This window comes from Malania oleifera, chromosome 6 (assembly GCF_029873635.1).
Source record: "Malania oleifera isolate guangnan ecotype guangnan chromosome 6, ASM2987363v1, whole genome shotgun sequence".
NCBI classification, from domain to species: domain Eukaryota; kingdom Viridiplantae; phylum Streptophyta; class Magnoliopsida; order Santalales; family Ximeniaceae; genus Malania; species Malania oleifera.
In genome coordinates, this window is record NC_080422.1 from 27431317 (window position 1) to 27444289 (window position 12973).

At 39.0% G+C, this 12973-nt stretch overlaps 1 protein-coding gene across 2 annotated transcripts in view; it reads right to left on the reverse strand.

Annotated features, from left to right (window-relative positions):
• LOC131157562 (receptor-like protein 15) overlaps positions 1 to 12973 on the reverse strand; it is a 34380-nt gene that overhangs the window by 7484 nt on the left and 13923 nt on the right. For both annotated transcript variants that reach the window (XM_058111808.1, XM_058111807.1), the window contains exon 3: positions 59 to 202. In XM_058111808.1, the coding sequence (XP_057967791.1) occupies positions 59 to 202 (144 nt within the window). The remainder of the gene's footprint in view (positions 1 to 58; positions 203 to 12973) is intronic.

A 12973-nucleotide genomic window follows, 5' to 3' on the forward strand; every position in this document is an offset into this window, starting at 1 on the left:
TGCAAGGAAACGTTAACATGAATGGATTGATAAGTTAGACATGCTGCTTAATTCTTACCTGGAGGTAAAGAGCCATTAATCTTATTCCGAGCCAAAGATAAAGCCTTGAGAGAAGGTAATGCTCGTATACTTGGAGGAATACTCCCACTCAAAAAATTATCCTTCAAATTTAAGACCTCCAAATTCCTAAAAGCTAACGTATCTGCAAAAGAAGTGTAAAATTTGAAAAAGAAAATATCATTCCTTTTTTCTCACAATTTTTTGTCCATTACTACGAGCGTAAGAATTAAAATGAATTGAACCAAAAAGCGAGAAGGTTTCAAACACATACCCAAGTCAAAAAGTTGTCCACTAATTTCATTTGACTCAAGAGATAGATATGTAAGAGCTTGGAGCACCCTTAAAGACTTTAACACTGATTGGTTAAAATAATTGCTACTTAGATCAAGGTAACTTAGCTTGCTCTGCTTGGATAGTGTTTCAGAATCTATGACAATTTAAAAACATTTTCAAATATATGCAACAATGTATTTCTAAAAAAAAAATAAATTACGGTGTCATACATACTCAAATTTTTGCACTCATCTAAAGAGAGAGAGAAAGAGAGAGAAAAAAAAAAGAATTTATATGTAAGTGAATAAGGGTTTTGAGTTGGAATTTAATATGGTATTCCTCAAATAAAAGTAAATATGATGAGAAAAATAATAGTCTATTAACTTTCAGACCTTGTGTAATGAAATATAAATATTACTTCCAATTTAAAAAGCTAAGATTGCTCAAAGAATAAGCTATGATGTGTCTCTCACATACACAGAATTGTTTTGAATGCCTTGATTCCCTTCTTACCACAATTTAATCCTAAAATGTTTAGCATAGAAATTTCATTGTCAACCTCTTAGGTGCTCCTAAGAGACCTCCAATAAAACAAATTAATGCATTACCCTTGAACAATGGCAAAGGTAAAGAAATGTGGTGGTGTTTGGAAAACTAAAACCAAATTTCATAATTTAATCCAGCCCAACTAATACTTTAAATTGCTCACGTATTGCCCTTCTAAGACCATTCCAAATATCATACTTATTATATGCATTTCAAGATGAATGGGTGCCAAGAAAACCAGCAAACTATTCTAACCAAATTGAGATCGGTTGTTTTTTTTTTTTTTTTTTTGTTTATTTGAATCCTTTCCTTTTGGTTTAGAAAAGCAGGGAACCGAGTTTTGCAGTTTGGATTTAGTTTTTTACTTTAAAGAACTATTTAAATTGAACTGAAACTATTGAGGAAGGCCATAATCCATGGCAACTGTTGGCCTCACAAGGCTTAGAATCTTATTTTGATGATAACAAATCAAAGAGACTTTATAGATTTTGTTAAATGAAGTTTCAATACTCAAGTGTGTTGATAAAAGATCAAGATCAAGTACATGAAAAGTCTATTGAAAGATTGTACTGAAAGTTAGAAGAACTTGATGAAAGTATGTACTTAAGTCAATGAGCTATGATTGAAAGCAAGGCAAATACATGAAGACATTGAGAGCAAAACAAATACATGAAGACTTAATGATTAGAAAGTCATAGTCCTTAAGAAATCTCATGTAAGTACTTCAAACAATTCAATATTGATGCATGAAGTTCTTAGGAATTAATATTGACTTAGAGAGCTATGTTTGAAAACCCCAAAAAATATTTTTCAAAAGTCTCACTTCAATATTCCAAGTTTAAAAGCTAAAAAGAGTTTTTGGAAACAAAGTTTTTAAAAGCATATGTTTTGCATGATCAGGAGATTGATGCTTCATTATCAGTTGACTTACATTTAAATGCTAAAAATATTGAGTAAACAGAATAAAATTAGGGACTGACCTCTCAAGATCAGGCGACTAACCCCATTCTGTGTTTTAAATTGATACAGAGATGGGTTAGGTTACTAAATTCACACCCAGAACCCACCTGCGGGTTCGGGGCGTGACAACTTGGTATTAGAGCTAACCAGGTTGTTAGGTCTTGTAGACTTGGTTAGGCTTAGTTATGAGTACATGCTAGAGTATAGGATGTGGATATGGGTAGAGTTGGTTGAGGGTCGTTCGGTAACTTGACCGAGAATTGTCGATGGTATTCCGTGTTTTTCCTGGGATGACAATTCCAGTAAATGCAGGGCAAATCATTGATGACTTTCGTGTCGATGTGATAAGACAGACCTAGACCTGGTAGGGAGTAGTTAACACGATTAGTGTAGATCATTATGTTAACTATATGTGTTGTAGGGATACTGATAGATTCCTATTGTGTTATAGAATGGAGCCCAAGGATAATAACCTGGGAAGTGACTCTGAGGAGACTGCGAGTGATGAGTCTTTTCTATACCTCAAGGTTTGATGAAGCAGGTGTTACAAGAAATTGGGCGGAGTGTGAGGAGACGCGAGCGCTCTCCTACCACTGTGGGTGCACTATTGAAAGGTCCACACGCATGCATCCTCTGACGTTATGTAGAGGACTTGACTTGATGATAGTAAAGGACTCGGTGGAGAAGACTGAGAGGATCTTGGAAGTCCTACACTGCACAGATAGGCAGCGAGTTCTTTATGCCACCTTCCAGCTATCTGGGGAGGCGGGTCGATGGTGGACTGCAGTGAGTCTGCTTGAGAGACAGAGAGCTGGTCCATATGGTATGACGTGGGCCCGCTTAAAGGAGGTATTTTTCGAGAGATACTTTTCGGTCTCCATTCGGGATGCGAAGGCTGATGAGTTTTTGGACCCGACGCAGGGAACATTGACAGTGTAGAGGTATGCTTCTAGATATATCGAGTTATCTCGATTTGCACCGTACTTGGTTCTGAATGAGCATGATAAGGCTCGGAGGTTCAAGAGGGGTATGAGGAAAGACATTCGTTGTCTTGTAGGGATGCTACAGATATGAGAGTTCTCTGTCCTTGTGGATAAAGCCACCATACTTGAGATTGATCTTCGAGGAGATGAGGTAGTACAGGTTCAGGGGAAGAAAACAGTATCTTCTGGTCCTCATAGTGGTCCTCGGCAAGGACAGTGGAAGAAGAAGAAGAAGAATTTCAGCTCTGGTTACTGGCAGAACACCGAGTGGGTGGGTTCTCAGGGGGATTCATCCTCCGCACCGTGCACTAAGTGTTGTAGATGGCACGATGGAGAATGTCTGCCATTCTAGGGTGTTTGCTACAACTGTGGCAAGTCTGGCCACATGGCGAAGAACTGTTAGGAATAGAGGAGGATTATGCCTGCACAAAGTCAGAACCGTGGGGGTAATCTGATGTCTCATGGGATCCACTAGACCACCACAGCTCCGGCGAGAGTATATTCACTTACTCCAGCAGATGCGGAACATGCTGGGAATGTGGTGACAAGTACCATGTTACTACTTTTGAATAGAGCTGTTGTTTTATTTGATTCGGGGGCAACCCATTCGTTCATATCTGCTAGTTTTGTGAAGTTGTGTGAGGTGAAAACCTGTGTGATAAATGAGATGTTGTCTATGACTACACCGATTAGGAGTGTAACAATTTGTAGTAAAATGTTAGGAAACTACCCAGTTGTGATTTAGGAGAGACTGCTACCGGAAAATCTTGTAGTATACGACATGTCGGGTTTTGATGTCATACTAGGAATGGACTTGTTGTTCTCTAGCTATGCGGTAATTGATTGTCATCAGAAGGTGGTAGTGTTCATACCTCCTAGGAAGCAAGAGTATGAGTTTGTGGGATCGTGTGTGCATTTGACGCCATAGATTTTATCGGCATTATAGGTGAGGAGGTTACTCTTGGATGGTTGTCAAGGGTACCTAGCTTGCGTAAAGGAACCACCGCGGGATGAGTTAAGACTCGAGGATATTCGGGTGGTCAATGAGTTTTCGAATGTGTTCCTTGAAGAATTACTTGATTTACCTCTAGATCGTGAGGTGGAGTTTGCGATAGAGTTACTGCCCGGAAAAGCACCGATCTCTAAAGCTCCGTACCGGATGACTCCAACAAAACTTTGGGAGTTGAAGGAGCAGTTGTAGGAATTACTGGACAAGGGATTCATTCGACCTAGTGTTTCACCCTAGGGAGCTCTAGTACTATTGTGAAGAAGAAGGATGGGTCGATGCGGATGTGCGTTGATTACCATGAGATTAACAAGGTAACTATGAAAAATCATTATCCTTTACCTCATATAGATGATCTTTTTGACCAGTTGCAGGGGACGCAGGTCTTTTCAAAGATCGACTTGTGATCAGTATATCATCAGGTGAGGGTTAGAGCGGAAGATGTAGCGAAGACAGCTTTCCAAACCAGATATGGCCACTATGACTTTTTAGTCATGCCATTTGGGTTGATGAATGCTCCGGCGGTGTTCATGGATCTAATGAACAGGGTTTTCCATGGGTACCTAGATCGGTTTGTAGTGGTGCTCATTGATGACATTCTGGTATACTCGAGGAGTACAGAAGAGCATGTGGAACACTTGAGGTTAGTGTTACAGATTCTGAGGGGAGAAGAAGTTGTATGCTAAGCTGAAGAAGTATGAATTCTGGTTGAATCATGTTGTGTTCTTAGGCCATGTGGTGTCTAAAGGTGGTATCTCTGTTGATCCTAGCAACATCGAAGCTGTGGTCGACTGGGTTAGACCAAATAATGTGAGGGAGGTTCGGAGTTTTTTAGGACTAGCGTGTTACTATCGTCGATTCGTAAAGGGTTTCTCTAAACTGTATGGACCTCTGACACGGTTGACCAGGAAGGGAGTACAGTTTGAGTGGACCAGTGATTGCGAGCAGTGCTTTCAGGAGTTGAAGCATCAGCTGGTTACTGCTCCAGTATTAACCATTCCTTCGGGGAATTGTGGGTTTGGGATTTATAGCGACGCGTCCCTGAAGGGTTTGGGATGTGTGCTTATGCAATAGGGTAAGGTGGTAGCTTATGCTTCACAGCAACTAAAGGAGTATGAGAAAAATTACCCTACACATGATCTAGAATTGGCTGCTGTGGTTTATGCATTGAAGATCTGGCGACATTATTTGTACGGGGTGCAGTGTGAGATCTTCACTGACGATAAGAGCTTTAGATATTTCTTCATGCAAAAGGAGTTGAACATGAGGCAGAGACGTTGGCTAGAGTTAATCAAGGACTAGGATTACACCATTAGTTACCATTCGAGGAAGGCTAATGTGGTGGCTGATGCGTTGAGTCGGAAGTCAGGACATGCAGCAGTATCTATAGTTGTAGCTCAGTATCATGTCAGGCGGGATCTGGACAGCCTTGGTGTGGAAATGATGTCCGGTGATCATCAGGCCCTCATTGCTAGTCTGGTGATTCAGCCGACCTTGTATGAGCATATTAAAGCCACGCAGGCTAATGATGCAAAGTTAGCTGAGATCGTGGAGAAAGTGCAGCAGGGTTCGGCTACGGATTTTAACATTTCTAAAAGAGATGTGTTGAGGTTTGGAACCAGGCTATGTGTTCCAAATGATGATGTGATCTGAAGGACAATTTTGGAGGAAGTGCATCATTCTTTGTATACGGTACATCCAAGTAGTATAAAGATGTATTGAGATATGCGTCAGTCCTTCTAGTGGAGTGGTATAAAGAGGGATATTGCCCAGTTTGTGGAGCAGTGTGTAACGTGTCAACGGGTGAAAGTTGAACATTAGAGGCCGGCAGGGCTGTTGCAGCCTTTACTTATTTCAGTATGGAAATGGGAACATGTTTCCATGGACTTTGTTATTGGACTACCAACAGCGCTTCATGGGCAGAATGCTATTTTGGTAATTGTGGACAGGTTGACAAGATTTGCTCAGTTTGTACCGACGAAGGTTAGCTACCCTTTGAGTAGGCTAGCAAATTTGTATATGCATGAGATTGTGAGAATGCACAGAGTACAGGTGTCCATTGTTTTTGATTGAAATAAGAGGTTTACTTCTCAATTTTGGAAGAGCTTGCAGGAAGCACTGGGAACGAAGCTTACTTTCAATACGACATTCCACCCCCAGACTGATGGACAGTCAGAGAGGACGATATAGATCTTAGAGGATATGTTACGGGCTTGTGTATTGGACTTCGGTGGTAGTTGGATTCAGTTTCTACCACTAGTGGAGTTTGCCTATAACAATAGCTTCCAGGCTAGTATAAGGATGGCACCGTTTGAGGCTTTATATGGTTAGAGGTGTCGATCTCCTCTGTATTGGGATGAGGTCGGTGAACGTTAGATTTTAGGACCTGAACTTGTATAGCAGGCATCTAAGAAGGTAGGTTTGATCCAGGAGAGGATTAGATCGGCTCAGAGTCGGCAGAAGAGTTTTGTTGATGTTTGCTGCCGTGAGTTGGAGTTCGAAGTGGGGGGGGGGGATTCCTTAGAATCGCTCTGATGAAAGGAGTGATGAGATTCGGAAGGAAGGGCAAGTTGATCCCGAGGTATATTGGACCATTTGAGGTACTTGAGCGAGTGGGTCCGGTAGCCTACAGAGTTGCATTACCTCCAACACTTTCGAGGGTCCACGATGTGTTTCACGTATCCATGCTGAGAAGGTACGTGTTGGATCCATCTCATGTTATTAGTTATGATGAGTTGGAAATTAGGGATACTTTAACGTATGAGGAGATACCTATTCAGGTTCTGGACCGTAAAATTCAGAAGCTTCGTACCAAAGAGATACCGTTAGTAAAGGTATTGTGGCGGAACCACGAGGTTGAGGAAGCTTCCTGGGGACTAGAGACGGAAATACGTTGAAAGTATCCACAGTTGTTTGAGTAGTATTTGGATAGCAGGGTGGTTTGAGTATATACGTATGTAATCCTCTGTTATCGTATTGTATTTGGTGGTTAGTCTCTGGGAGAATCATGTTGTATTGTAAACTCCCGAGGCCACGTATGTATGTAACCACGATATTCCTCTGCCATAAGTGAGGGAATGTATGTATGTATCATAATAGGGCTGCGTATAAATGATTGACGTATTCTCTAGAGTATGTAAGTATGTATCATGATGGGGCTGCATATAAATAGCCGCCGTATTCTCTAGAGTATGTATGTATCGGGATAGTTTGGTTTCGCTTCAGAGTGAGTATTTATGTAGTAGTATGAATGTGTTTCTAACGAAAGATTGCGAATTTCGATGACGAAATTTTTGTAAAGAGGGGAGATTGTAAGAACCGAACCGTGAGATGTGGATTTTTAATGTAAAAGAGGGGATAAAAATGGAATTCTACAGACTTTGTCGACGAGGTTATAATTCATCGACGAAGGTAGAAGGCTTTTCGTCGACGAAATTTAGAGGTTCGTCGACAAAGAAAAGCCAAGAGGCGAAAATTGGAAATATCAGGATTTGTCGACGAAATCTCCAATTCATTGACGAAATCCCTAACATTTCGTCAACGAAGGCACCATTTCTTCAACGAAATCCCTCGGGTCAAAGGTCTTTATAAGGATATTTTGGATTGCTTTGGGGCTAAGTTTTTCCCAAACACACACTCTCTCTCTCTAGAACTCTCCCTACACACTCTCTCTCTCTAGTTTTGTTTGCTGATCGTTGCCCGGTTCATAAATCCAGCGATACTACGAGGATCAGTGAAGGATTCTCTACTTTTCTAGCGGATCGGAATCTCGTTTCAAGCGATTTCGGGTTTCGGGCTAAAATTGAGGTAAGGCTCGGTTTTCATTTCTAATTCGGTATATGCGTAGTGGTACGGATTGTAATTATTATTGTACTGTGGTTTGTAGGTTTTGGAGTCTCGGTTTGTAGTTTTGGGGACCGTAGAGTTCGTAGTTGGATTTCGGGTTAAGGTAAGGGGATTCTGTTTATATTAGTTTATTTTTGAAATCAGGATCCATAAGCTTGTAGGCTACGATCATATGTATGATTTGACTACTTATTTGGGAAAATCTATCAGGTAAAAATGTGAGATTTTTGGGTTATAGTTTTCGAAAAAAATTAGGAATTTTGGGTATCATCTCTACTTTGTTTGGAAAATCATTCGTTTTGTTTAAACTGTATTATTGAGGTGACCGTGATCCATATTTGCATAAACTGTATACTTGAATTTGTAAACGATATGATTTACCGTAAACCAAATAAGTGTGGTATGTGTGAGTGTATGTATTTGTTCCACATATTTGTAAAACAGCTATGTGGTGGCTTATTACCGTACGCTGAAATTTATCGGAATGTGAGTTCCAAAATGACTCCAGGGATTTTTAAAACAGCAATGTAATTGATGTGAAACTAGGTGACCTTGTATAGTTGCGTATGTAGCAATGTAATCACTGTGGGCCTGAGTTGTTGCATCGTAGTTGGGTATGGAGCAATGTAATCACTGTGGGCCTGGATCGTCGCAATGTAGTTGTGCATATGGCAATGTAATCGCTGTGAGACTAGGTGACCTTGTGTAGTTGCATATGAAGCAATGTAATCACTGTGGGCTTGAGTTGTCGCATTGTAGTTGCATATGTAGCAATGTAATCGATGTGAAACTAGGTGACCTTGTGTAGTTTCGTATGGGGCAATGTAATCTCTATGGGCCTCGATTGTCACAACGTAGTTGCCTATGTAGCAATGTAATCACTGTGAAATGAGGTGACCTTGTGTAGTTGTGTATGGGGCAATGTAATCACTATGGGCCAAAGTTGTCGCATTGTAGTTGCGTATGTAGCAATGTAATTGATGTAAGACTAGGTGACCTTGAGTAGTTGCGAACTAGTGTGACAACACCGATAGTATGCATGTATGTATATGTATTTTGGGTATCGTGCATACTGGAATGGTTTTTCTGAAAATACTACTACTGTATGGAACTGTATTGAAACTGTACGAATTGTATCAAACTGTATCATATGTATAGTGTTATGAAGTATGTAAAATGACACTGGTATGCCACACACTGATATAACCTGTCTTCTCCCTTATTGAGAGGTATCTCACCCTGAATATATCTAAATTTTTTCATGTCCTTCGGGTAGCTGTAAGTAGTGTACTAGCGTTTGGAAGCAAGGGTATCATAACTACTGCTAGTACCTACTAGGTACGGGTTTTGGTGTCCAGGTTGTAGGGATGGTTTTTGTTGACACCTAGGGTATGTTTTGTATTATGAGAATGTTTATCCTAGTATGTATAGACTCTGGTATGATACTATTTATGTATAAAAGACCGTATTCCGTTGCGTATGTTGGATGAGTATGGATGGTTTTGTCTATGTATGTGGGCACCCGTTCACCCCATGGGGTCGAACCCTCCATTTGTATTGTATCATGTATGTTTTAAATTGATACAAAGACAGGTTAGGTTATTAAATTCGCACCCGAGACCCACTTGCGAGTTTGTGGCGTGACAACTATGATTAAAAGCAAAGCAAATACATGAAGACATTGAGAGCAAAAACTAATACACGAAGACTTGATGATTAGAAAGTCATGGTCCTTAAGAAATCTCATGTGAGTACTTCAAACCATTCAATATTGATGCATGAAGTTCTTAGGAATTAATATTGACTTAGAGAGCTATGTTTGAAAACCTCGAAAAATAATTTTCAAAAGTCTCATTTCAATATTCGAAGTTTAAAAGCTAAAAAGAGTTTTTGGAAACAAAGTTTTTAAAAGCATATGTTTTGCACGATCAGGTGACTGATGCTTCATTATCAGTTGACTAACATTTAAATGCTAAAAATATTGAGCAGATAGAATAGAATTAGGTGACTGAACTCTTAGGATCAAGCGACTAACCCCATTTTGTGTTTGAAAAATACCCTGAATTGTAAAGGATCAAGTGACTGACCTCAGGTCACAGTCGACTGACCTTCGAGAATTTGAATTTATAACAATGAGGGAAAGTTTCCAAATTTGATTGCTTGGCCCCCAAACTTTCAAAAAACTTGGGAAATACTCCAATTAACTTGGGAAACACGAAAATTTACTTTTTAACTCTATAAATACATGTTATTCTATTGAATTAAACATAACTAGCAAGCACATACAAATAAAAATTCAAGAGTCCATTGCTAAAATTTTCTAAACCTATTGTTGTGTTATTGTTGACAAAGCCACAAGTTTTCTAATTTGTTTGTATTGAGAATTTCAATTCTAAATCAGAAATCTGGTAACAATAATTTGAGCTTTATCTTTCTATATTGATATTTGATTGCAGTATATTATTATTCAATTGTACTAATCTGCTCTTGTTGAGAGTGTTACTTGTACACAAGTTGTTTCTCTCGCTATTATTTGACGATTTAGGATTTTTGAATTGTTAGCTAAATAGATGGGGTATTCTTGTTAGAGAGAGATTTTTTTATGGTTCGGGGTTATTGAATCGTTGAACTAATGAGAAGGGGTATTCTTGTTAGAGAGGAATCTCCACCTAATAAGGAGAGGTTGTAACTTTTCCTGGTAAGAGAGTTGGAAAGGAAATTCCTTATAGTGGTTGCTTGGGGTTAGGACGTAGGCCGCTAGCTGAACCTTGTAAAAAATACGGTCTTTAGCTCTTCTCCCTACACTCTTTAATTTTCTGCAAGCATATAACTTGCGTGTATGATCATTAATTACTTGATGAATATGGAGAGTTGCTGAAATTTCTTGTTTTGATCCATAATTAAAATCAACATACTATATTGATTGGTTGATTGAGAAAAGAGATTATCAAATTTTGAAGCTCACTGAAATATTGACTTTGTTTCACATTCAAAACCAAGAAACATATTGGTTATTATTATTTGGTTGTTAAGTGGATTGATAAATTCAGAAATAACCTTGAATACTGATTTAATTACGTTGCTGAAGTTAAATTGCCCTATTAATTATAGGAAAGTTTCAAGCCTTGTAAAATCAAATCTCTGACATTATCTTTCACATTAAAACTATTTATTGATTGAAAGGAACTTCAGATTTTGAATATTCTGAGATTTGTTAATCTATCATATATTGGTACTCGGAATTTAAAAAACTAATCTTGAACATCATACAAGAACTAAACTTGGATTGATTGTTGGATATACTTGATTGTTAACCAATATTACTTTATTTAAAGTAATTGTTGAAGTTTGATTGGATTAAAATTTTTGTTAAAGCCTTGAAAGATGAAATTGTTGAAAGTACAACTTGTTGACTCTATGAGTCAGATCCTGTTTTGATAATGGCAATTCACTTTGTATCTTACCTGTGCACTGACCTTTTGAACAAAATTAACCATAGCACGCAAGGATAGTAAAGATACAGTGGAAGCCATAAGGATCAAAATGATCACACCACAGGAAGGCATTTGAAAAGCAAAGGAAGTGAAGACCCATTTTTCAATTATATTTGCAAATTGAATTTTTGGGTCTGTAATAATCATGGTCTGTAATAACTATATCTCATGCATGATAAGGATTATATGCTCAAAGACCATAAACTGACCATTAGGACTCAAAACCCTTGTGTGTAATGCCATAAACTTATTCACACATGGTTGAATAGGTTCACGAACAAAAACAGGGCAATGGTCATTTTGTATGGGCCCCAGTCGACTGACCCATAGTGTTCAAAAGCCCATCTGACACATCGTCCTCACTAAACCGACCTTCAAGAGTAATTTTATCACGATCGACCGAAATGGACCCTTAAGGTAACCAACACCAAATGACGGGTGACCAAACCTACGAAGGGGTTCAGATTGCCTCACCTTAGCCAACCGACACTATGCATGGTCAACCAAACCCTTAAATTTTTCAAATTTACAGAGTTTGTTCGGGCAACTGGCCCTTAGCTTCAAATGACGAAACCTTTCGGGTTCATGTGTTTTTACGGCAGAAAATAAGAGTTAATTATATTTAATCTTTTTCAAAATGACCATCGTATCCCCAACGGTTATAATTTTGGGAGATTCTATATATATCCCTTCAAAATGACCCAGTGAATTATAGCAATTAAATAATAAAATAAATAAGAGAAAAGGAAGATTTTAAGGGGGTATCTTGTCAACAAAAAATTACCGAGAGGACTGTTTGCAGGGCCTGAAATTCATCGACGATGAATAAGTGTTAATAAAAAAACTCTCTACTTGGCCTCATCGACGAAGTGACATGTCTAGTCAACGAAGGCAGGTGTATAAATAGCTCAAACTCGGGTTTTTAGTGAGATTTCTGCATGCAACTTTCCTCTCTCACCCAAAAATCGTCCTCCACTCCTTCTCTTTTTGATTCCAGCTTCGTTCTTTGCTGATTCAATGATATAAAGCCGCCACGCCATAGTAGTCAGAGGAGCGAGGCGAGCCGAGGCACAAAGGGTCTTTGAAGTAGAGGCGCGAGGTGCGAGGCGAAGGTGCATGCCTCACGAAGGTGTGGCGCACAATTATTAAAATGGTGTAAAATATCTATTTGGGGTAATTTATATATGAACATATAAATATCTAGTAATATTAGAATTTAAAATGCCAAAACATTCAATAACAAAATTACAAATTTAATAAAATTGCCAAGACGAAGCCTAAAAGCATCAACAATTCAACATTGTTCAACATCAAAAGAAAAGAGTACAGTAAAAGATTTCAAAGTATAAAATCTAAAAATCCTCCTCAATCATCACTCATCACTCATCATCAGCTGAGTCGGGAAAGATATCATCGTCTTCCTCTTCATCATCAAAATTGTTTTCTCCAACATCTTTTTCCTCTTCCGTCTCCTCTGCACTATCCACTTGGATTTCGTCCTCATCTACAAGTTCCAACATCGTGGTCCGACCCCTAGCACTGGTTGCACTACTAGATGAAGCCCTTCCTCTTCCTCTAGACGATGATGGCATATTTGTACTTATTCTTGATTTAGTGTGATGTGGGGGGTTATTTAGTCCAACAACTCTAGCAATAGAATCCCAAGTCAAATTATCATCTTCAAAGACAAGTTCATCATCTTCATCAGAATCGCTATCCATCCTATCAATCAACCACTCATTGCTATCATCAATGTCCTTTAGGAGGATGGGATCAATGGTGTCACGTTTGTTGTATCGACGCCT